The sequence below is a fragment of the Chiloscyllium punctatum genome, chromosome 10 (genome assembly GCF_047496795.1).
Source record: "Chiloscyllium punctatum isolate Juve2018m chromosome 10, sChiPun1.3, whole genome shotgun sequence".
Lineage (NCBI taxonomy): Eukaryota > Metazoa > Chordata > Chondrichthyes > Orectolobiformes > Hemiscylliidae > Chiloscyllium > Chiloscyllium punctatum.
The window spans coordinates 86,540,995-86,567,497 of record NC_092748.1 but is presented as its reverse complement, the minus strand read 5'-3'; the positions used below and the strand labels follow the sequence as shown (position 1 = coordinate 86,567,497).

Here is a 26,503-nt window from a genome sequence, read left to right as displayed (position 1 = left end):
CAAAAGAAATTGAATTAGCAAATGCAATGAAACAATGTGCAGAGCTGCAAACAGAGTGGAATTGGCTGAGCTGCTCTTGCAGAGAACCAGCATGGACATAATGGGTTGAATGACATCCTCTGCTTGAACTGTTCTATGTGTTTGTAACCTGATGGCCACCAGTGAAGCACTGGTACGATAAATATTGAGGTACTTGTTTACTCCATAACATCTTGAGTTTGTTCACATAAAGTCTATTGTTGTTTCAGATCAGACAGGATAGTTTTATGATCCCCTTAATAATTTGTCTCTGGTCCTTTTGGCTTGATTTCTCTCAATAGTATGAAATATTTTGTTTGTTTAATTGTTCACAGTTTAGTCAGCATTAGCTTCTTCCTATCTCAGCATGCTGCTAATCAGAATTCCACTTTGAAGACTCATTTAAGGCAATGCTTGAGAGGATTGCTCCTGTATTTGCATTGAATGCTCATTTTGGGTTGATTTGGGAGCTTTTTGAAAGTGATTTCTTCCTTCTCCGCGTAGTAGGTAATGATTTGGAAGTATTGCAGCTGACAACAGAAATAATTTGAATCAGTTGCCTTTTCAAAATGTGTGGTGTGTTACAGGATGCATGCCCCTTCTTTTACTGTGCAGAGTGATTTCTGTTCTGATGGTTCTGCATTCTTGATAATGGTGTCATTATTTATGCTTCTGTGAAAGGTTGACAAGCTTGTGTGTACTGTGTCCATTGTCAGCATGGATGCTGCCATTCGCTGATCTAAAAATGTGCAGCTGGTGTTTAGCTGTCGAGGTCAGGGGTCATGACCTATCCCTGCCTGTTTCCCTTGAGATCAGAATGTACAAATCTGATGTTGCCTCCCTATTACATGGTGGTAACATTGGTCCAAGTGGAGCCTGTGTTCGTGGCTTGCTGAGCACCAAACACGAGTGCATTGGTGTAGCCAGCTTCGATAGTGTTTGCTCTTTTTATTCAAAACAATTTAATGGAAGGGAGCTGTTGGTGGCTCTGGCATTATGTGAGGGCTGCACACAAGGACCACTGGTGTAGTCCGAGGGCAACTAAGGATGAAGGCTTTTGTGCTGGAGGGGACAGGAGATGAGAGACTGAGTTAAAAGTTCCCATTTCGAGATAGCCATTTGTTGATTGATGTACATGGTGCCTAGCATGCCATGGCCTGGGGCCTGGATTCACACAACAGGAGAGGCAGATGTGCTAGTACAGCTGGGACCTCCTAGCATTCACACTATTGGAGGTGTCTTTAAAGCTCAGAGCACCTCTTTTGCTACAAGCTGAAACTAGTCCTTATCCTGTGTTGCTTGACAGTTGTAACTGAGATGGCCCAGAAAGGAAAGATGACACCCTGTTTCACCAACAAAAATCTAGAGATATAAGTGGTTTGGATGCTGGAAAGGGGGGCCGTATTTTGTCTTGCTGATCATTAAAGGAGGCCATGCCAACAGACCCAGACAGCCTGGACTGAGAGCGCTGCCTGGGTCAGTGCTGTGCCCACAGACAAATGTCAGGCACGGGAGTGCAGAAGGAAGGTCATTGAGCTGCACTCTGCAGGGATAAGTGCCACTATCTTCTCTTTGTCCCTTACATGCGCAGGGCCACAAATCACTCCCACTCTGCCATTACATATACTGCTCACCAAGACACGAGGACTACAGCTGTCACTATTGCATTCAGCATCTTTGCTCAATGGCTTTCACCGACCTCATCCTCCCAAACTATTATCTATCTATTCTGCATGCTGTATTTATTACTCTCACACTGGGGACTGCTCACCATTACACCTGCTCCTCCATCACCATTAAGTGCTCTTCCTGCCACTTCCACTGTAGTCAATCCTGCCCTTTTATCTCATCTTGGGAGATTTGACCAGCCAAGCTGAGAGCATCAAAAGCGGTGATGGGGGGCTGACAGACACAAGGCTCCTGACTATGTAGAATGGAAAATTCTCGAACTGATTAGAGCAAAGCATGATCACCTTTGTGGAGATGGAGAGACGTTGATTGCCAGGCAACCTATTGAGCTTTGTTGGACTGTGCTGCGCTGCTCCCCATTATCACCAGTGCTAACTCAATCCTAACCTGCACAAACTTTTATTCAGTATGGATAACTAATTATCTTTCTTCTCTAATGTAGCCCTTCAGAACCCAAATGGAAGATATAGACTGTAGGGAAATAGGTGGTGACACCTTGCAAAATGTCCAAATTACAGAGCAGGAAGTGCTGGATGTCTTGAAACGCATAAAGGTGGATAAATCCCCAGGACCTGATCAGGTGTACCCTCAACCTCTGTGGGAAGCTAGAGAAGTGATTTCTGGACCTCTTGCTGAGGTATTTGTATCATCGATAGTCACAGGTAAGGTGCCGGAAGACTGGAGGTTGGCAAATGTGGTGTCACTGTTTAAGAAGGGCAGTAAGGACAATCCAGGGAACTACAGACCAGTGAGCCTGACGTCGGTGGGCAAGTTGTTGGAGGGAATCCTGAGGGACAGGATGTACATGTATTTGGAAAGGCAAGAACTGATTAGGGATAGTCAACATGGCTTTGTGCATGGGAAATCATGTCTCACAAACTTGATTGAATTTTTTGAAAAAGTAACAGGATTGATGAGGGCAGAGTGGTAGATATGATCTATATGGATTTCAGTTAGGCTTTCGACAAGGTTTGCCATGGGAAATTGATTAGCAAGTTTAGATCTCACGGAATACAGGGCAAACTAGCCATTTGGATACAGAACAAACTAGCCATTTGGATACAGAACTGGATCAAAGGTAGAAGAGAGAGGGTGGTGGTGGAGGATTGTTTTTCAGACTGGAGGCCTGTGACCAGTGGAGTGCCATAAGGATCGGTGCAGGGTCCACTACTTTGTCATTTACATAAATGATATGGATGTGAGCATAAGAGGTACAGTTAGTAAGTTTGCAGATGACCCCAAAATTGGAGGTGTAGTGGATAGCAAAGAGGGTTACCTCAGATTACAGCAGTATCTTGACCAGATGGGCCAATGGTCAGAGAAGTGGCTGATGGAGTTTAATTCAGATAAATGCGAGATGCTGCATTTTGGGAAAGCAAATCTTAGCAGGACTTATAGACTTAATGGTAAGGTCCTAGGGAGTGTTGCTGCACAATGAGACCTTAGAGTTCAGGTTCATAACTTCTTGAAAGTGGAGTTGCAGGTAGATTGGATAGTGAAGAAAGTGTTTGGTGTTTATTAGTCAGAGTATTGAGTACAGGAGTTGAGAGATCATATTGCAGCTGTACAGGACATTGGTTAGGCCACTTTTGGAATATTGCGTACAATTCTGATCTCCTTCCTATTGGAAAGATATTATGAAACTTGAAAGGGTTCAGAAAAGATGTACAAGGATGTTGCCAGGGTTGGAGAATTTGAGCTATAGGGAGAGGCTGAATAGGTTGGGGCTGTTTTCCCTGGAGCATCGGAGGATGAGAGATGACCTTATAGAGGTTTACAAAATTATGAGGGGCATGGATAGGGTAAATAGACAAAGTCTTTTCCTTGGCTTTGGGGAGTCCAGAACTAGAGGGAAAAGGTTTAGGGTGAGAGGGGAAAGATATAAAAGAGACCTAAGGGGCAACCTTTTCACACAGTGGGTGGAACGTGTGTGGAATGAGCTGCCAGAGGAAGTGGTGGAGGCTGGTACCCATCCAAATGCCTTTTACATGTAGCAATTGTATGTGAATAGGAGGGGTTTGGAAGGATATGGGCCAGGTGCTGGCAGGTGGGACTAGATTGGGTTGGGATATCTGGTCGGCATGGATGGTTGGACCGAAGGATCTGTTTCCATGCTGTACATCTCTATGACAGATGACCTAGTTGAATGATGATGAACTGAGACATCCTTAATCGGTGTTGCCACTGTTTCTGAAAACTGCAGGAAATGATGACTGTAGATGTGGAATTGCACCATTCTACTGTGCTTCCTTGAGAGAGCCTTTCCTGCTCCCTTTTCCTCTGGAGGCTGCAGCAGCAGTTGGAGGTTGCAGTTTCTCCTATTGTCATCACATTTGGGGCAACACCATATCTACTCCAGCCATGGCAATCTCCATGTCAGGATGGATGAGCAGAAAATCTGTGGAGAATAGCAGAATGAGAACACCATTTCATAACAGTATTCCTGAGTGCTCACCTTAACAAGAAAGCCCCCTATTCTGTCCTAACTGCATGGCATGAAGGCTTCTCAAGGAGGTCTGTGTCATTCTTCAATAAGAAGCACTGAGCAATGACACCTGATTCAAGTGTACATTGCACAACGAAAGTAATTCGTGCTACACTGGGAAGTAAACTTCTAGCAGTATGCCAGTGTGGTAAATCCAATCCACCACCGCCCCACTCAAAGGCACTTTTGCACATAACAGATCACATTCTTGCATTTTGTAGTTCTGTGTACAAATGTGATAGCTTTGAGCATAGTCTTCAAGTATATATGGTGAATGATCATAATCCCAAATTATTTATGGCTTTATTGAACTTTTCAGTAAGACAGCTTTTTCAAAAAGCATTTTAGTCTTAAAATGGAGTGCAAGCCAAAGCTGATTAAAAATGTAATTTAGTGTCTGGAAAAGCTGTCTGTGGATTATACTCGGGACCGAGAGAAAGCACCGTACCTAGAAAGTATCGAAAATTCAGAGGATGAGGGGTGACCTTATGGGGTTTATAAGATCAGGGGGGCATGGATAGGGTAAATAAATGAGGTATTTTCCCTGGTGCGGGGGACTCCAGAACTATAGTGCATAGGTTTTGGGTGAGAGGGAGAAGATTTGCCCAAGTGGCAACTTTTTCACACAGGGGGTAATATGTGTATGGAATGAGTTGCCAGAGGGAGTGGCAGAGGCCGGCACAATTACAACATTTTAAAGGCATCTGGATGGGTATATGAATAAAAAGGGTTTAGAGGGATATGGGCCAAGTGCTGGCAAATGGGACTAAATTAATTTCAGATATCTGGTCAACATGGCTGAGTTGGACTGAAAGGTCTGTTACCGTGCTGCATGTCTCTATGATTCTAAAGTAAACAGTGCAGCAGAGGAACAGGGCCTTTCGCCCACAACATTGTGCTGAACATGACACCAAGTTAAACTAATCTCTTCTGCCTGCCCATGGCCCATAACCCTCCAATGCTTATTCATGTGCTTATCTGTAAGCCTCTTGCATGCCCTTATCGTCTCTGCCTCCACCAAAACCTATGGGCAGCGTGTTTCATACATTTACCACTCCTTGCTTTTCTTAACTCCCAGCTCACCCTCATTCTTCTGCCTCATGGTCAGCAAACTGCAGATGGTGTGACCATGCATCTCTTGCTTTCCTTTCCACACAACATGCTTCATGCTGAGCTTCCCATTTCTGATTTTCAGCTTTCAGGCATTCATGCTTCTATCTGAGGAAGAATGTGAGCAACAGTACAGGACAAATGTAGCATTCTTCAGCACTTGATCTGATACTTACAGCCCCACCAGCTCAGATGCTAGCACTGCACATGTGAAGGAATCTGTTAGAATGTCAGGATTTGTACATGGTTTGACACAAGGCACAAATGGGCTATACTCTCTGCATGGATCAAGGATAGCACGTGGATCAGCTCACTGAAGGGCAAGGATATGAGTTCTCTCCAGGGGAGTCCCTAGAGAGAAAAGAAACACAAGGAAATGAGGGTAATGGTCATACTGGAGCTCTATTTTTTAAGTATACAAGATATGTCAGACCAGTACGGTTCATTTGTGAGTTTTTCTGTTTCTTTTCCCTCTTTGTTTGGGGTGATGTACAGGTGAATACTGATACGGATGCACAACCACCCATCAGGTGCATGTTTTAGGCATGCCAGCCTTCCGCTATTATCTAGGAATCTGGAAGAATCTGACTCCATGCTGGCTGAAGTTATCAGGCAGAGCTTGCCCTGTTTGTACAGTACTTTTGCAAATATCTTCCCAACACCAACATTCATATCATCTGCTCTATCCATCCTGCACAGCCAAATTTTCAGCCTGTTTGTTTTAAAAAGACCTTAGCTAATATTCTTTTAATAGCTGTTTCAAGCTTTGAACTACAATATACACCACATCTTTACCCACACAGCAGGTTCATACATGCTAACACTGATTCTGTTCATAATCTTTTCAAATGCTTTGACAACTCCAGATTTGTCCAATAAAGCCCAGAAATATGCTTCAAACTGATTTCAGTTAACATGCTGAATGGATTTATTTGAGGATACTTTCGTAAAATAGATGAGTTTCCATTAAAATAATGGCCAAAGTAATTTCATACAAGTATGCTAATAGTTTATATCCACAGTGTGACTTGCAGGTTTAGGATTTACCGCAGTTATGGTGGTAAACTGAGAGAAAAAATTAATGATGGATGTTAGGATTTAAATTTAAGTGAGAAGTTGTTTTGTGATAACATTTTGACTCTGCATTGAGGAACTAAAAAGAGAGCTCCACCTTTGTGATAAAAGATCAACTTAACGACTGCCTCTACTCCTTACTGACTAATTATGGGATGGTGAAGTTATTCATTTAATACATCTCTGAATGAGGGACTTCTGGTCACTTTGGAAGCAGTTGATAAATGTAGACACTTCCCATATGCAATGCACTACGCAGAAATGGTGCTCGCACTAACTAGAGAATGGAAGCATTCTCTTTTGAATGAGAAACCTTTAATCTGATGGTTATTGAGAGAAAGTGTAAAGCACAACTTCTGGATGCCATACTTTCAGGAGGTTGCATTGGTATTTGGAATAAAATGTAAGTTTGTCAGAATGGTAACTGGCAGGGAACAGTTCAATTAGAAGGAGAGATTATATAAATTTAGATTATATTCACAGGAACGTACAAGATTTCATGAGGTTTTGGATGCGTGGTGGTGTAGTCATTTGGTCTATTAATCCAGGGTTTCAGCCCATGCTTGTGGTACATGGGTTCAAATCCCATCATGCTAGCTGGTGGAATATATTCACTTAATAAAACTGGAATTTAAAGCTCATTTGTATTGGTGACTGTGAATAATAATAATTTTTTTAATGCGAATCAATCTGGTTCACTTCAGGGAAGGAATATGTCCTCCCATCTTGCCTGTCCTTCTTTAACTTCAGACAGACAGCGATGTGTTTGACTGATCTGTCCTCTGCAATGGTGTAGCAAGCCACTCAGTTCAAGGACAATTATGGGTGGACAGTAAGTGCTGCCCTAACTAGTGACATCAATATCCCACAAAAGAATAAACAAAATAAGTTTTCAAGATACTAAGAGGATAAAGAATGTAGATAGTGGTTATTTTTTGCTGGTCAGAGACCAAAGTCCAAAAGTTAATTTTTAGAAAAAAACGTTTGGTCAGGTTCTTAGGAAATAAAGGGGAAATTCGAGAGGGTATGGAGTTGTGTCACAGATCAGTCATAATCTCATTGAAAAACAGAACAGGCTCAAAGGGCTAAATGGCCTCCTCCTGTTCTTTTGTTCCAATGTCTTTAAATCTGAAGTGACCCAAATGAGCTGGAGGGAGAGGCGGGAGACATGTCAGTCTGATTGAACCATTCTGTGACATCTTCTCCTCTGGTTAATCATCTTTCAAGGGCTATAACATTCAAGTGGCCAGTTTATCAAAACCTCTCTTGCTAAGAATTGAAAAACTGTGAAGTTTTATGACAAGCATGCAATTGCTTTTTTTTAACGAATTTTAAAACTTTTCATTGCCACTCTTGTCCGTGAGTTGAAAAGTGTGGTGCTGGAAAAGTGCAGCAGGCCAGGCAGCATCCGAGGAGCAGGAGAATCGACGTTCCGGGTATAAGCCCTTCTTCAGTGAGACAATACAGATCAAAACGCTAAAACTGAGGTGCTGGGGTGAGAATTTTCTATAGTATGACACTGTTCACCAAAACTCACCAGAATAATATCAGAGATTAAATTTATACTCTTGGATTTGTATGAGAAAAATCATGTCTCTCTATCTTGATTGAGTTTTTAAATGAAATAACCAAAAGGATTGAGGGGAGAGCAGTAGACATTATTTACTTGGACTTTTAGTAAAGCTTCTGACAAGGTTCTGCACATAGACTAATTAATAAAGGTAGATCACATGAGCCTGAGGAAGGGTCACGGGACCTGAAATGTTGGCTTCGATTTCTCTCCACAGATGCTGCCGGGCCTGCTGGAGCTTTTTCCAGCAATTTCTGTTTTTGTTTCAGATCACATGGGAATCAGGGCGAGCTTGCCAATTGGATACAAAATTGGCTTTGTGGTGGAGGGTTGTTTTTCAGACGAGAAGCCTGTGACCATTCCACAGGGATCAGTGCTGTGTCCACTTTTGTTTGCATTGAATATGTGATTTCAATGAGAATATAGGAGGCATGTTTAGGAAGTTTGAAGATGTCATCATAATTGGTGGGATAGTGGACAGTGTAGAAGGTTATCAAAGATTGAAAAGAGATCTTGATCAATTGGGTCAATGAGGAGTGGCAGATGGAGTTTAATTTGGATAAATGTTAGATTTATTCACTAAATCAAAGAATGGCAGGACTTATAGAATAATGGAGTTATGGGTAGTGTTGTAGAACAGAGAGACTTAGGGGTTCAGGTACATAATTCTCTGAAATTTGCTTCACAGGTAGATAGGATAGTTAAGAAGGCATTTAGCACACTTGTCTTCATTGCACAGTCTTTTGAACATAGGAGTGGGGATGTCATGTTGAGGTTGTACAAGGCATTGGTGAGGCCACTTTTGGAGTAGTTCCAGTCACCCTGTTACAGGAAGGATATTATTAAATTAGAGAGGGTTTAGAAGAGATTTACTGGGATGTTGCCAGGAATGGAGAGTTTGAGATAAAAAGTAGACTGGGACTTTTTTCACTGGAGTGTAGGAGTTTGAGGGTTGACCTTTATTGAGGTTTATAAAATAAATGACAAGGGTCTATTCCCTAAGGTGGGGTAGTTCAAAACAGGGAGGCATATTTTTAAGGTGAGAGGAGAAAAATTTAATAGGGACATGAAGGGCAACTTTTTTTAAAAGAGAAGTTAGGAAATGGAATGAACTGCCAAAGGGAGGGGTAGATGCAGGTACAGTTACAACATTCAAAAGACGTTCGGATAAATCTGTGAATAGGAAAAATTTGGAGGGATTTGGCAAATTTAGGCAGATGGAACTAGCTTAGATTGGAAAATTTGGTCGGCGTGGACTGATCTGGACTGAAGGTCTGTCTCCATGCTATGACTGTCTGTCTGACTATAGCTGTTCCCACAGAGGTAGAAAAGTTTAGTGGGTTGTTTTAGAAAAATAATTGATTAGTTAAGTATAGTTAATAGGGAAAGACTAATTAGACAGTCAGTTATCAGAGTATTATAATATGACAAGTTCACAAGGAGAATCAAAAGGAAGTTATTTGTAAACAATATTATGCAGGATTTCCTTTGTGTAGCTGAGGTGAAGATCACTGCAAGGCTGGATATTAAATAAACATTTGAGGTATAGGAAGGTTGAGAGAGAATAGGTTTGTTTTGGATTGGTTTAATAGAAGAGTTGTAGAGATTTAGTGGCTTCCTTCTGTGATGCAAACTTTTATAATACCATGTTGACAAACCGGCTGATGACTGAAATCATCAAGAAGACCTTTCAGTACACAGCTCTAAAAGTTCAGATTGAAAGGGCTGGCTGCTACTCAAATTGGCATTGGTTGATTTGGAATTAACCCAAGACATATCACAGAAGATAGCTTTCAGGCCAATGTAATAAGTAGTTTTCAATGCAAATGTGTCTTAGATGTTTTGAACCAGCTTAATCTTTTATTTTCAGACAATGAGGCATTCCAGTTTTTAACAACCACAACTTTGTAGATTATGAGGTGGTATAGGCTACATTATCATATTAGAATTTAATGCCAACCAAGATCAATGCCAACCTTGGAAGATCACTTTGCCTTTGGATAGAATTGAAATTCTTTACTGGTAGCAACCATGGATGCTTTTCACTTTTTCAAAAGAAGGAACTGCAGTTTGCAGAATCCTTTGACAAACTGAAATTCACATACAGCTGTGGGGACATATCACTTTGACAGAACTCTCTTCACCTTGTATTAAAATGTACTTGGAGTGATCTTTGTATTAATTATACTTGTTGATGGATGAAGAAACATGTTAAACACGTGAAGTTTTGTCACTTAACTAATCTCTGTTGTTTTGAAAATGAACTAATTCAGAATAATTCTCTCTTTTTTTCATGCTGCTCATCCTAAATGCTTCATTCTTTATCCTCCCTATTGTGAATAGCTAATGCAGAAGCAAAGTTGCTGTCCTGTGCTCCAGGGGGAGTAATAATAGATGGAACCTGTCAAGGTAATGAAGAATTTTATGAATTTATTAACATCCTCTCTTGACTAAATAATAGTATCTTTTATGTAAATTTTTAGTTATCAGATTAATCCAACTGTGGGATCTGTCAAGACTGCTCTTGGTAGGTAAATGATACTCTGCATTAGAAAAAATTGAAGGAATGCATGATGTACTGTACACATTATGTTCTGCCAAGATGAAGATTCTGCTTAAAATGACAATGTCTAACTGTTATGTAAACACAGTTTCATTACGGTCGGGGGGATGATGCTTACAGCTAGAATTTTAGACTCCAAGTTAGAAAAATCTAAGATGTAGAGCCTTGATTTCTTTCCCAGTTGTTAAAGTTGATTTGGGTGGAAACAAAAACATTTTGAAGTGTGTTTCAAAATTGTATAAAACAGTGGTGTTAATCATATCTGTTTCTTCAAAGTAAATATTTGAAAATTGCTGTTAATTACTAAATTCCTCAGACAATCATATAAGTTGGTCAATTCTATGATCAAGTTGATTCCCATCCTGTGGTAAGATCAGGCCTGATCAACGTTTATTCTTATACTATCAAAATGATGGGTATTCTGGGAATCTAAAATGTAACCGGAAAATTCCGGGAATGTTCAGCAGGTCTGGCAGTACACCTGTGGAGAGATAAATGCACGTTAATGCTACAGATTTGCAGTGTTTCACCAAACCGCAGTCTTTGTTTGTGGTTTCGTCAGTTAGAGCAAGGACTTTTCAAGACTAATCCATGTCAACAAGTAGTTTGATTAAAAATGAAATGTTTTATTCAAAAGTGAGCAAAATTGAATTGAAGGAAGCTGGAAATGTTTTGAGGAAAACAGGCATTTTTGCCAACCATCCAGCATGTGAGCCATTTTGCATTCTTAGTTAGTTAGCTCAGCCTGAGAGTTGGCTCATTTACCTTCAGTATACAGTGGAACTACAGAGGCATGATGACCTGTAAAATTGGCTCACATATTTCTTCTTTTGTTAACATTACAGTGCCAGCAGTGAATATGGAAGTGTAAAGTTTTGGTAGTGTATAAAGTTGGATCACTTTGTACACCTAGCTGATTATCGACAGCCCAAATGCTGACGTACTTGCTAATTCCATTTCCAGTACCTGAAGTATTGTGCTTGTGCTAAAAGGAAAGGGTGGAGATTTTGATTAGGACATTTGTCTTTAGACAGCTATTATTGTAAGGGTTCATTTATATTGATTTTTCAGCTCAGAATGAGCTTTACTAACCAAGTCCAGGAGGAATAAAAGGAAATCTAAGTTTATGACTAAATAAATTTAGAAACCTATCGTCCTTCTATGCATTATGCTGCTTACTGCACTACTTAAAAACAGATTAGATACAAAATAATGATCCGTTATATGGAATGAGCTTCAATTGTATTGAATACTTTAACAATGTCTGACAAATGGCAGCCACCTATTTAAAGGTGGAAATTTACTGTACTAACGGTCTGACATAAGGTTTTAACTGGGAACTGCCTTGGTTGATCTCACACAATCAAAATTCTTTGCTAAACAGTTTTTAATAACTGAAAAATATTGAATTATTTTTCTATTTCTAAGATTTACTAGCTTTGAGGAGGGGAATTGCATTGAGGAAATAAGTAGGAAATTATGCAGACTCCCCTCAAATAGCGAGATATTAGTGCTGAACCCAGTTTGTAGTTACATTCCTTGGTCAGGAGAAATTGTGGGGATAAGCTACGTGCTGCCTTCTGATTGTCAATGGTAAAAAGTTGAACTTTTATGAGCTTCTAATATAGTTAATGCATGGTTCTAAACTGAGTAACAAAAGGAGATATTAGAACCAAAAACGAAAAGCTTGGTCAAAGATTTTAAGGAGCATCCTAAAAGAGGAAAGAGTGGAAAAGAGTAGGAGAGGTTTATGGAGGGAATTTCAGTGCCTAGGTGTACAATAGCTAAAGCACATTAGCTAATGGTGCAGTAAATACAATTGAGGACGCTGAAGAGGTTTGATTTGGAGAAGGACAGACATTGAGATGAATCAGATTGAAGGAGATTAGAGTTGAGGGGACTGAGGCCTGGGAGACATCTGAAAACAAGTACAAGAATTTTAAAAATGGGGCCATGTTAACTGCCAGGAGAAAGTGAGGACTGCAGATGCTGGAGATCAGAGCTGAAAATGTGTTGCTGGAAAAGCGCAGCAGGTCAGGCAGCATCCAAGGAGCAGGAGAATTGACGTTTCGGGCATGAGCCCTTCTTCAGGAATTTCAAGGAAAGTATCCTTGCTCATGCCTGAAACGTCGATTCTCCTGCTCCTTGGATGCTGCGCTTTTCCACCAACACAGTTTCAGCTCTGATCTTCAGCATCTGCAGTCCTCACTTTCTCCTCGAAGATTTTAACCTACTGCGAATCCTCTTGCAAAGCTGTCTTCCTCCATGTTAACTGCAAAACAGCAAGCACAAGGATGGTGGTGTGTGAATGGGACATGTCACCCAAAACCTTGTTGTAACTTGAGGCTTACAGATAAGGAGAATGGGGGAAAGCAGTCAAGACCATGTTGGAATTTTTTAAGGCTACAGGAAGCATGGTGCAAAGAGAAAGGTGTATGAGAGGAATAAAGAGAAAGAAAACAAATGTAATTACATGGGATATCCTCTGAATTGTCAGTGGAAACAGGACAAATTCAAGTTATAATATTCAGACACACATGCTAATACAGTAGTGAGAGTAAAGAGGGTTCAGTCCTGAAATACTGAGTGCATGGGTCTACACTACTTGCGTTAGTAGTCAGCTTCCATTTTCAAATGCATGATTTATTTATTGGTACCTTAGGTTAAGCACAAGTGATCAATTGGGTGGTACAGGCTGTGTCTTTACAAAAATACATGCATTTAAGATTGGCATCCAATGTAAAGAATGAGCCGCTCACATTTGAATGTGGTAATCATTCACATTAGCACCAGAGGCTTTGTTTTATGCACAGCATGAAAGTTGAATCCTGTTTTTAAAGGGTATTTTCATGATTTCAAGTTTTGTCTTGAATGCAGACATCTACGTTGCTTGAAATGAACACACAGCACTGATTAGACCACCAGAGAGAGAGAGTGTTATTTAAGGCACAGAATGGTGCTATTCAATCCATTGAATCTATTTGCTATCTATGGACAGTTCCAGTCAATCGCACTCCTTCAAATATCCCCTGGATTCCATGAGTTAATTTCTTTCCACTGCTCATCCTACTTCTTTCTGATATGATTGATTGCTTGATTGATTGTTTCTACTACTTCTGACCACATGTACGACAAGCTCTTGATCATTACAACTCCAACCCAAAATCGAGTAAATGTTATGCTTTGTCAGATAGTAAGTGATCACCTCACCACATCTTTCCATTGTTTCATGAGACCAGGAATGTAGTTATTGTAATGTGGCCAGCCAACCTCCTATAATATGAGTTCCCTAATTGGGATTGTTAACCTGGTCCAATCAACCCTGGTTGACAAGTAAAATTAGCAGTTCCAGAGGTTCTGTTCACTCAGTTGGCTCTGAGAAAGTGAGACCAGCATCAAATACCATGCATATGTAAATAAAATTTAAAAATCACGCAACACCAGGTTATAGTCCAACAGGTTTAATTGGAAGCACACTAGCTTTCGGAGCGACGCTCCTTCTTCAGGTGATTGTGGAGGGCTCGATCGTAACACAGAATTTATAGCAAAAATTTGCAGTGTGATGTAACTGAAATTATACATTGAAAAATTGATTGATTGTCTTAACAGACAATCAATTTTTCAATGTATAATTTCAGTTACATCACACTGCAAATTTTTGCTATAAATTCTGTGTTATGATCGAGCCCTTCACTATCACCTGATGGAGAAGTGTCGCTCCGAAAGCTAGTGTGCTTCCAATTAAACCTGTTGGACTATACCTGGTGTTGTGTGATTTTTAACTTTGTACACCCTAGTCCAACACCGGCATCTCCAAATTATGTAAATAAAGGTTGGCTCTGTGATAGGATTCTGGCTTTTGTGGAGTTATTTCAAGGAAGATAATAACAACTTCCATTACAAATTTTTGAAACTGTTTCACAGCTTTGACAGATATTGGCACACTCTGGGTCCAAAGTGACACTGTAAAGGCATTCGTGAAAAAGTGTGGAACTTCCAGACTATTGAGGCTCAACTCCCTCTCACTTTGTTTTAAAGTCAGTTTTAGTTTAAAAGAAAACAGAAGTAAACAGCTCTTGTAAGAAACCAACATTGTGCTTAGAGACTGTGTAACATTTATGTAATGAATGTTGCTTTTGTGGAACCTTCTGTTTTATTTATTTCGTTCACATTGAGGTTTCACTGAGATTTTATTTGATTATTTATTGTGTTGAGTTTTCTGCTGCTGCTTTCGTTACTTTTCTTTGAGAAAAAAGCAAATGCTAAATACTTAACTAAAGTAATCCATTGTTATAAATCCTGCCTGGTTTATTTCATTATTAAAGTGTTTAATTGGAAGTAAGATCTGACTATTGTTTAAGAATTCAACTGAAGTATGGAGTAATTATACTTTGATAAATGCCATACCTTTCTTTATTTTTGGAAGAACAGCAGAGATAACAAATTCAATTGATGTGCCTTTTTGGAGTGGAATTTGATCTGTCCTGTATGCTTGAGAGCAGTGACAATGTTGCTTATTTTTTAACTCCTTTTAATTATGACATATTTGGAGCCAAGGAAAAAAAAAGAATGAATTACTTGAATGTCTTTCAGTTTTTTTCCTATTGGCCATAAACTTGCAGATTTTATATATGTCCACCTCAAATCTCTGTGCAGTGGTGAGTAATGTTAACTTCCCAATAAAGCAGTTTGTTTAAGGCAAATCGGTGAAGAATAACCAAGATCTGATAGCATGGGCTGATTAATTCCAAATTAAAGGGAGAGGGCAGAGCTACATTGTATAGATATGAGTCTCAAATCCACTGGCTCACTAACATTTATTGAGAGTAGATAGAGAAACCATTTTGGTTATTGCAAAGGACTTTAACCTGCCTTGTGGCAGTCATGGAAATGATTAGATATAAAAGCAACTGAAGGATGGATTAACTCTGTATAACTGTCATGATATTAAGTTCTTTAAATCCCCTGCTCTATAAACATTTTTTAAAATCTGTAGCTGTTGGTGAGACCTTAAATAAATCTCTGCCAGGTAGATTGACAGATGTAGGTTAGAAATAGAAATATCAATGAATGCACAACAATTACAGTAGTGTGCTTCATTGACATGTCCCCAAGGGCTGTTATCTCATTACGAATATTTGTTGAGTTAGGAGTTAGTCAGCAGGGCATCCCGAGTTCACAGTTTGATTGAGAGGCTAAACTTTCTATCATCTTTTGTCCAGTGAAGTATAAAGAGCAGTTGTGTTATTGGATGCACTGTCTTTTCGATGAGACATTAAACTAAGGATCTGTTTGTCTATTCACGTGGATATAAAAGATACCATTGCATTATGTGGTGAAGATCAGGCAGTTAGATTAGATTAGATTACTTACAGTGTGGAAACAGGCCCTTCGGCCCAACAAGTCCACACCGCCCCGCCGAAGCGCAACCCACCCATACCCCTACATTTACCCCTTACCTAACACTACAGGCAATTTAGCATGGCCAATTCACCTGACCTGCACATCTTTGGACTGTGGGAGGAAACCGGAGCACCCGGAGGAAACCCACGCAGACACGGGGAGAACGTGCAAACTCCACACAGTTAGTCACCTGAGGCGGGAATTGAACCCGGATCTCTGGCGCTGTGAGGCAGCAGTGCTAACCACTGTGCCACCGTGCCGCCCTCGAATCTAATCTAAAAGTAATCTAATCTAATCTGCAGTGTCCAGTCTGATGTTCATCTCACAGTAATTATCTCCACAAAAGCAAATTTATTTCCAGGTAGTTGAGGCTTTGCTATGTGCACACTTACTGCTGTGTTTATTTAATTAACTTTATTTTCCAAAAGGAAAGGTTATTGGGTCATTTTGAGGTTGTGGTAAGGTGCTATGCACTCAGGGTTCTTAGTTCCTCACAAATGTATTAGAACTAAATGATGTGATTTTGTGTGAAAGAATGAACAGAATTAAACCAATGTAGTGAACTCCACTCCAGTTATACTACCTGTTCTGCTTGACTACAATAACTCTGGCTCTGGATTAGTGATGGTGGAAGAGCACAGCAGTTCAGGCAGCACACGAGGAGCAGTAAAATCGACGTTTCGGGCAAAAGCCCTTCATGAGGAATACAGGCAGAGAGCCTGAAGCGTGGAGAGATAAGTGAGAGGAGGGTGGGGGTGGGGAGAAAGTAGCATAGAGTACAATAGGTGAGTGGGGGAGGGGATGAAGATGATAGGTCAGGGTGGAGTGGATAGGTGGAAAAGGAGATGGGCTGGTAGACAAGTCCGGACAAGTCATGGGGACAGTGCTGAGCTGTAAGTTTGGAACTGGGGTGAGGTGGGGGAAGGGGAAATGAGGAAATTGTTGAAGTCCACATTGAGGCCCTAGGGTTGAAGTATTCCGAGGCGGAAGATGAGGCGTTCTTCCTCCAGGCATCTGGTGGTGAGGGAGCGGCGGTGAAGGAGGCCCAGGACCTCCATGTTCCCTAAAGCGCTCTGCTAGGAGGTGTCCAGTCTCCCCAGTGTAGAGGAGACCGCATCGGGAGCAACGGATACAATAAATGATATTGGTGGATGTGCAGGTAAAGCTTTGGATGTGGAAGGGCCTTGGATGGAGGTGAGGGAGGAGGTGTGGGCGCAGGTTTTGCAATTTGTGCGGTGGTAGGGGAAGGTGCTAGGAGGAGAGGGGGGTTGAAGGGGGGCGTGGACCTGACCAGGTAGTCACGGAGGGAGCAGTCTTTGCGGAAGGCAGAAAGGAGTGGGGAGGGAAATATATCCCTGGTGGTGGGGTCTGTTTGGAGGTTACGGAAATGTCGGCGGATGATTTGGTTGATGCGAAGGTTTGTAGGGTGGAAGGTGAGCACCAGGGGCGTTCTGTCCTTGTTACGGTTGGAGGGGTGGGGTTGGAGGGCAGAGGTGCGGGATGTGGACGAGATACGTTGGAGGGCGTGTTTAACCACGTACGAAGGGAAATTGTGGCCTCTAAAGAAGGAGGCCATCTGGTGTGTTCTGTGGTGGAACAGGTCCTCCTGGGAGCAGATACAGTGGAGGCGAAGGAATTAGGAATACAGGATGGCATATTTGCAGGAGGTGGGGTGGAAAGAGGTGTAATCCAGGTAGTTGTGGGAGTTGGTGGGTTTGTAAAAAATGTTGGTATCAAGTCAGTCGTCGTGTGGACTTGTTGGGCCGAAGGGCCTGTTTCTACACTGTAAGTAATCTAATCTAAGGTGGGCGGCACGGTGGCACAGTGATTAGCACTGCTGCCTCGCAGCGCCAGAGACCTGGGTTCAATTCCAGCCTCAGGCGACTGACTGTGTGGAGTTTGCACAATCTCCCCGTGTCTGCGTGGGTTTCCTCCGGGTGCTCCGGTTTCCTCCCATAGTCCAAAGATGTGCGGGTCAGGTGAATTGGTCCTGCTAAATTGTCTGTAGTGTTAGGGGGATGGGTAAATGTAGGGGTATGGGTGGTTGCGCTTCGGTGGGTCGGTGTGGACTTGTTGGGCCGAAGGGCCTGTTTCCACACTGTAAGTAATCTAATCTAACTAATGGAGATGGAGAGGTCTAGGAAGGGGAGGGAGGTGTCAGAGATGGTCCAGGTAAATTTAAAGGTCAGGGTGGAATGTGTTGGTGAAGTTGATGAATTACTCAACCTCCTAGCGAGAGCACGAGGTGGCACCAATGCAGTCATCAATGTAGCGGAGGAAGAGGAAAGAGGCTATCCACAAAGACCGTTCCCTCCGTGACTACCTGGTCAGGTCCACGCCCCCCCTTCAACCCACCCTCTCATCTTGGCACCTTCCCCTGCCGCCACAGGAATTGCAAAACCTGTGCCAAAAACACCACCTCCCTCACCTCCATCCAAGGCCCTAAAGGAGCCTTCCACATCCATCAAACCTTTACCTGCACATCCACCAATATCATTTATTGTATCCGATGCAGTCTCCTCTACATTGGGGAGACTGGACACCTCGCAGAGCACTTTAGGGAACATCTCCAGGACACCCGCACCAATCAACCACACCGCCCTGTGGCCCAACATTTCAACTCTCCCTCCCACTCTGCTGAGGACATGGAGGTCCTGGGCCTCCTTCACCGCCGCTCCCTCACCACCAGACGCCTGGAGGAAGAACACCTCATCTTCCGCCTCGGAACACTTCAACCCCAGGGCATCAATGTGGACTTCAACAGTTTCCTCATTTCCCCTTCCCCTACCTCACCCCAGTTCCAAACTTACAGCTCAGCACTGTCCCCATGACTTGTCCGGACTTGTCCTACCTGCCTATCTTCTTTTCCACCTATCCACTCCACACTCTCCTCCCTGACCTATCACCTTCATCCCCTCCCCCACTCACCTATTGTACTCTATGCTACTTTCTCCCCACTCCCACCCTCCTCTCACTTATCTCTCCACGCTTCAGGCTCTCTGCCTGTATTTCTGATGAAGGGCTTTTGCCTGAAACTTCGATTTTACTGCTCCTCGGATGCTGCCTGAACTGCTGTGCTCTTCCACTACCACTAATCCAGAATCTGGTTTCCAGCATCTGCACTCATTGTTTTTGCGTGCAATAACTCTGGCACTGTGCCCCTGTCTAATTACAACTGGATTTAGCTTCACAGCCTTTGCATATCGTTAGACTTGCTTTGTGTGGTTATTTGATTTTTTTTTCAAAAACAATAAATAAAAGTCCGTCAGGTCTTCAGAACATTTTAGTGGGATTGAGAGCACTCCAGCACAACTTTCTTCTATATGTTAGAGTTGTTCATACCAATTTACATAAAGGCTGTGAAACACATTGTGCATCAAGTAGACTCAATCCAACATTTTTATAGATCTGTTGTGATACAGATAAAATTGGAAGTAATTTTTATGTTTATCTAAACAGTACCTCTACTTTTACAATGTGCAAAAAATGGTATATATTGCGTCATCTAGGAGACAAATTAAAAATTTACAGAATTACAGCATGTCTGCCTAAAGTTGGAAGCAGTAAATTTTTGTTTGCTTAGAAGTGACCATGACTAAGTCTGAGACTTTTTATTTCCCCTCCACTTACTTTGAATAGCTTATCTAAAATCTCCTGTTGGATCCGCAACTCGCTGTAAAATATTTACAACTTAAAGGGCGACACGAGTTTGGTAGTTAATTGTTTTTTTTCACCACTTTTTAAATTCATTCATGGAATTTTGGCATTGTTGGGGAGGCTAGTATTTAATGCCTGCCCTAATTACCCAGCAGATTACCTTTCCTAAAGGATATTAGTGAAACAAGTGGATTTTCCCAACAATCAGCAGTGATTTCAAGGTTACCATTTAGGTTAACTGTTTTTTTAAAATTACAGAATCTTTTTATTGAATTTAAATCTCTGCTATGTTCCGAGAACATTTAGCTTGGGTTTCTGGATTACTAACCCAGTGACATTACCACTACACCATGACCTCCCATCTGGCATTATTAAGGTGAAGTTGCATAAGGGTAGATTTTGCTCTGGGTCTTTTTTGAGGATGTATGTTTGAACAATGAAGCTTGGATTGGCAATAATTGGTTTTCTGTATTTTGGAACAATCTGTTGACTCATGTCGAGCCTCTGCAGCCAACTCACCACTCGAATAAAATCATTGTGGACATCCCTGAGATAAGTAAAGAGTATTGAGTGAGGTAATGGGGATGGTGAGTCCTTGACCTGGAAGGGTGAATAAAGAAGGAATGGCAAGGAGCATTTGGTTGTTAAGGGGGTGACATGGTAGAGAACAGATTAAATTTCCATCTTGTCAATGGGTTGAAACGATTTACATTGACTCGTCTTTCTGTATTAGGTCTTATTATTCATTCAGGTTAGGCTTTTTAGCTTCATACCAAAAAAAGAGGGCACTGGCCACTGCTCAGAAGAATAGTTGGGCACAGAGCCCTGAAGATTGATATATTAAGCTTCAAATAAAAGCGGAGTGCTGGAGATCTGAAAGGAAACCAGAAAGTGATGGACAATCTCTGCAGGTGCATCAACAACACTCCATAGTGGCAGTTTGGTAAAGTTGGGAGTTTGAGTTAATCTCTTGCCTTTGAATCTAGTACTAATTAGTGATAGCTTTTCGAAAAGCTATCAGTTATTTAATAGGATTTAATTTTAAAGGGGGGACATTTAAATCTTTTTTTTAGGGATGAGAAGTGTAAACACAGTCTCTTCTAGTAATTGAGGCTGCTATAGCTTGTGTATTTTGGGTTAAAAGTTAATCTAGTTTAAGACAGTTCCTGAAGCAGCTGACAGAGTGTGAAAAAACAGGTCATTGTGCAACCAGATCTCTGTGTCCTGCCACTCCCCCACCAAATGTCTTGATTGTGTTTGTCTGCTCTCAGGTTAGCTCTGCTGTTTTCCACTGTTAATATCTACAATTAGCATGTCCATTCTTTATTTATATCTTTCCTCTACTTCCATCACTCCTTTTGCCTTTTATCCTCTGAACACTCTTCAGTTGTTCTAAATCCTCCTCCTCCCCCGCTTTGTCAACAGCATAAAAACCATTGTTCTCCAATTCTTCCCAAGGAACATTATTGTCGAACTCTAATGTTTCTTTCTCCACCAGGTATTACCAGACCTGCTGTGTTTCTCCAGTGCTTTGTTTCATTTCAGATCTCCAGCATCTGAAGTACTTTACCTTTAGTGCAGGAAAATTTATGCTGGGGTTGGGGTGTGATGCTAGAACCACTTGTGAACATATTAGCATGCCTTCTTGTGTTAGCTGTATACTTTCTAGCAATTATACACATTCATCTTTGACTTCTCTGACCATTTTAAAGGCTAATCATTTGGATAATTGAGCTAATTTTAATTGTTTATATGTGAAACCAATTTGCAGGTTTTATAACTTCGTTTGAAGTATGTGCTTCTCTTTTTTTTGTTTTGCAGCCAAGCTACTCGATCTACTTGACAAACCGGTGATTACTCCAGAGTTAGTGGGTACCAGCATCCATCTGAAGTGCACTTATGTGAAATCTGCTTTAAACAGCACTGTAGCATATGTGGTGATATGGTCACGGGTTTCTCCACTTAACATGAAGGAAGAGATAAAGAGAGACACAACCCGTCAACTGTTCTCATTTGTGGAGTTGGATGGGATGACTTTAAAACTGGGAGATACGGTAATAATTTGCAGGTCTCTTAAAACGAAGGTCCGGCATTCAGTTAGTGGGGTATGTGAATGGAAAAGGTTTAGAGGGATATGGGCTGGGTGATGGCAGGTGGGACTAAATTGGGTTGGGATATCTGCTTGGCGTGGATGAGTTGGACTGAAGGGTCTGTTTCCATATTGTATATCTCTGACTCTATGACATTCTGTTATATTAATGCACAAGACCTCACTTTAGTTCTTCCTCAAGTTTCTCAGCCTGACTTGTTGATTTAAAATAGCATACTCGAAGTAAAATTATTCTTCGTGGATCAAATACAAACAACTATTACACACAACTATTCCACTCTTGAAACAAAGTTTTTTTTCTTTGCAGCAGAAAAGAAGCCTTCCAAAGAACATAGATAGAACATAGAACAATACAGCACAGAACAGGCCCTTCAGCCCACAATGTTGTGCCGAACATTTGTCCTAGCTTAAGCATCCATCCATGTACCTATCCAATTGCCGCTTAAAGGTCACCAATGATTCTGACTCTGCCACTCCCAGAGGCAGCGCATTCCATGCCCCAACCACTCTCTGGGTAAAGAACCTACCCCTGACATCCTCCCTATACCTTCCACCCTTTACCTTAGATTTATGTCCCCTTGTAACACTCTGTTGTACCTGGGGAAAAAGTTTCTGACTGTCTACTCTATCTATTCCTCTGATCATCTTATAAACCTCTATCAAGTCACCCCTCATCCTTCGCCGTTCCAATGAGAAAAGGCCTAGCACTCTCAACCTATCCTCATACGACCTATTCTCCATTCCAGGCAACATCCTGGTAAATCTTCTCTGCACCCTCTCCAAAGCTTCCACATCTTTCCTAAAGTGAGGCGACCAGAACTGCACACAGTACTCCAAATGTGGCCTAACCAAAGTCCTGTACAGCTGCAACATCACTTCACGACTCTTGAATTCAATCCCTCTGCTAATGAACACTAATACACCATAGGCCTTCTTACAAGCTCTATCCACCTGAGTGGCAACTTTCAAAGATCTATGAACATAGACCCCAAGATCCCTCTGCTCCTCCACCTTACTAAGAGCCCTACCGTTAACCCTGTATTCTGCATTCTTATTTGTCCTTCCAAAATGGACAACCTCACACTTGACAGGGTTGAACTCCATCTGCCACTCCTCAGCCCAGCTCTGCATCATATCTAGGTCCCGTTGTAGCCGACAACAGCCCTCCTCACTATCCACAACTCCACCTATCTTTGTAACATCTGCAAATTCACTGACCCACCCTTCGACTCCCTCTTCCAAGTCATTAATAAAAATTACAAACAGCAGAGGACCCAGAACTGATCCCTGCGGAACTCCACTTGTAACTGGGCTCCAGGCTGAATATTTACCATCTACCACCACTCTGACTTCGACCGGTTAGCCAGTTTTCTATCCAATTGGCCAAATTTCCCTCTATTCCATGCCTCTTGACTTTCCGCATAAGCCTACCATGGGGAACCTTATCAAATGTACACTAAAATCCATGTACACTACATCCACTGTTCTACCCTCATCCACATGCTTGGTCACCTCCTCAAAGAATTCAATAAGACTTGTAAGGCAAGACCTACCCTTCACAAATCCGTGCTGGCTGTCCCTAATCAAGCAGTCTTTCCAGATACTCATAAATCCTATCCCTCAGTACCCTTTCCATTACTTTGCCTACCACCGAAGTAAGACTAACTGGCCTGTAATTCCTGGGGTTATCCCTATTCCCTTTTTTGAACAGGGGCACAACATTTGCCACTCTCCAGTCCCCTGGTACCACCCCTGTTGACAGTGAAGACGAAAAGATCATTGCCAACGGTTCTGCAATTTCCTCTCTTGCTTCCCACATAATCCTAGGATATATCCCATCAGGCCCGGGGGACTTGTCTATCCTCAAGTTGTTCAAAATGTCCAACGCATCTTCCTTCCTAACAAGTATCTCTTCTAGCTTACCAGTCCATTTCACACTCTCCTCTTCAATAATACGGTCCCTCTCGTTTGTAAATACTGAAGAAAAGTACTCATTCAAGACCTCTCCTATCTCTTCCGACTCAATACACAGTCTCCTACTACTGTCCTTGATCGGACCTACCCTCGTTCTCGTCATTCTCATGTTTCTCACATACGCATAAAATGCCTTGGGGTTATCCTTGATCCTATCCGCCAAAGATTTTTCATGCCCTCTCTTAGGTCTCCTAATCCCTTTCTTCAGCTCCCTTCTGGCTATCCTGTATCCCTCCAATGCTCTGTCTGAACCTTGTTTCCTCAACCTTATGTAAGCTTCCTTCTTCCTCTTTACAAGACATTCAACCTCCCTCGTCAACCAAGGTTCCCTCACACGACCATCTATTTCCTGCCTGACAGGTACATACATATCAAGGACATGTCGTATCTGTTCCTTGAAAATGTCCTTGAAAATGTTCCACATTTTCACGACATCCTTCCCTGACAACCTATGCTCCCAACTTGTGCTCCTCAGATCCTGTCTTACAGCATCGTATTTACCCTTCCCCCAATTGTAAAACCTACCCTGTTGCACGCACCTATCTCTCTCCATAACCAAGGTGAAAGTCACAGACTTGTGGTCACTATCACCAAAATGTTCACCCACTAACAAGCTCATCACTTGTCCAGGTTCGTTACCAAGTACCAAATCCAATATGGCCTCCCCTCTGGTCGGACAGTCTACATACTGAGTTAGAAAGCATGTGCTATCAGCCAAGTGAGATTTCTGCCCTTACCTGATGGTCTGCAAATACCCATTTAAAGGTAGCTGCCAGGAAATGGATGAAAATCACTAGCATTTCCTTTCCATGCTTAACACCTTATCTGGATGACATGACCTAGATCAGTGACTTACTCCATAAGACATTTAACATTTAGTTGAGAAATATGCATGTGATTGTACTTTAACCTGCTATTTTGTGAATGTGACTTTGGAACATAGGAGCAGAAGCAGGCCATTTGGCCCTTCAAGCCTGCTTCACAAGTCATTTTGATCATAGCTGATTAAAAAATCAATAGCCTGTTTCCCCCTTACCCTTTCGTCCAAAGTGGCTATATACAATCCCTTGAAATCATACAATAATTTGATTGTGTCTGCTTTCTGTGGTAGCAAATTCCACAGGCTCACCATCCTTTTTATTTACTTGTGGGATGTGGGTATTGCGTGCTGGCCAGCCTTTTTGTTGCTCTTCCTAGTCACCCTGGAAGATGGTGATGAGCTACCTTCTTGAACCATTTCAGCCCCCGTGCCATAGATAGACCCACCCGCTGTGAGGGAGGGAATTCTGTGATTTTGGCCCTGTGACTGTAGGAGTGGGGATGTATTTACAAGTCAGGATCGTGAGTGACTTGGAGAAGTTGCAAGTGGTGGTGTTCCTATATATCTGCTGCCCTCTACCCTTTTAAATGGAAAGGGCCATGGGTTTGGAAAGTGCTATCTGAGGATCTTTGGTGAATTTCTGCAGTGCATCTTGTAGGTAGTAGCAGTATTGAGTTACAGCGGTGAAGGGAGTGAATGTTTGTGAATATGGTACCAATCTTGCTACTTTGTCCTGGATGGTTTCAACCTCCTTGAATGTTGTTAGAACTGCACTCATCCAGACTATTCTCATTCCTAAATGGTTCACTCTATATCCTTAGATTGTGACCTTTGGTTCTGGATTACCCTATTATTGGACAAGGGTATTTTTTTGTTTTTATTAGGGTTTTCTTTACAGCTGGGATAAAATTTCAGATGACTGAGCCTTTCTTACAGCACCAAGTTATGATTACCTCTGCACTATTTCTGGGTGAAAATGTGCCTATCTCCTATTAATCTCCAATTCCACCCCCAGCCCAGAAGTAAAATTAAATCATCTATAGTGCACTCTGTCCTGAATCAAGTTTGTGGAATTGGTACTTTCGCCTTGGAAGAAAAAATTGAGGCCCTATAGAGTCAATCTCTACTATCTTTTAGTGGAGTCTTCCATCCAACTTGCTGCTGCATTTAGAGTTCACACACCCCGGATATTACCTTTTATATAAATGCCTTGACTTGTACCTCATTAACTTACTTTCTCCATAGAAATTGTTCAACTGCAACGTTTTCCTCTGTTTAGATTACCTGAGATATTTCAGCTTCTTGTTTTTCTTGTGTTCATTCTATAAATGCAAGTGATAAAATCTGATTGGTTGGATTATTAAATTCAGGACAGATAAATGCAATCAATTTAAGGGTATCCTTCAACCATATCTATCATGTGATTATATGGGTAAATTCACTGATCTGGTTTGAGCCCAGTGTCATACCTAAATGAACTGTGGCCTGGAGAATCAGTTGTTATAATTTTGTTTCCAACATGCTCTTCCCTAAGAAAGTGGCAAATGAGTTTATACTATTATTTGTGAAATTGAAGGATTTGTAATACTCAAACTGACATTACTTGAATTCCCTTGGCAGCCATAATTGGTAAATTGGATGTTTTTAGATCAGTAATGAGTAATTACTGTTTCTGTGCTATGAGAGTTAATGAAAACAATACTAGTCAAAGCCCATAAATGACTCTGCATAAAATAATGTTTGGAATTTCAAATGTGTAATTTTGTAAAACCTTTATCATTAATAATACAATTTGTGTTATGTACATTCCGTTTGGAAATAAATTTTCATCCATGCTAATTAATTGGAAATAATATTTGTTGTTATAAACATGCCAATTTATTTTTATCCATGATCTGAACAGTTAAATATTTGTAAATGTCTGTTTGAATGTGTCTGATGTATTGTTGGATACAGTTGCATTTGCAAAAAACACCAGACTTACCTTGTAAAATATGCATGTGTATGGGAACACCGCCTGCAAGATCCCC

The 26,503-nt window shown here is 41.5% G+C and overlaps 1 protein-coding gene across 6 annotated transcripts in view; it reads left to right on the top strand.

The window, feature by feature from the left end:
* LOC140482362 (von Willebrand factor D and EGF domain-containing protein) overlaps positions 1-26,503 on the top strand; it is a 303,821-nt gene that overhangs the window by 77,639 nt on the left and 199,679 nt on the right. For all 6 annotated transcript variants that reach the window (XM_072579721.1, XM_072579723.1, XM_072579720.1 and 3 more), the window contains 2 exons: positions 10,290-10,355; positions 21,391-21,623. In XM_072579721.1, the coding sequence (XP_072435822.1) occupies positions 10,290-10,355; positions 21,391-21,623 (299 nt within the window). The remainder of the gene's footprint in view (positions 1-10,289; positions 10,356-21,390; positions 21,624-26,503) is intronic.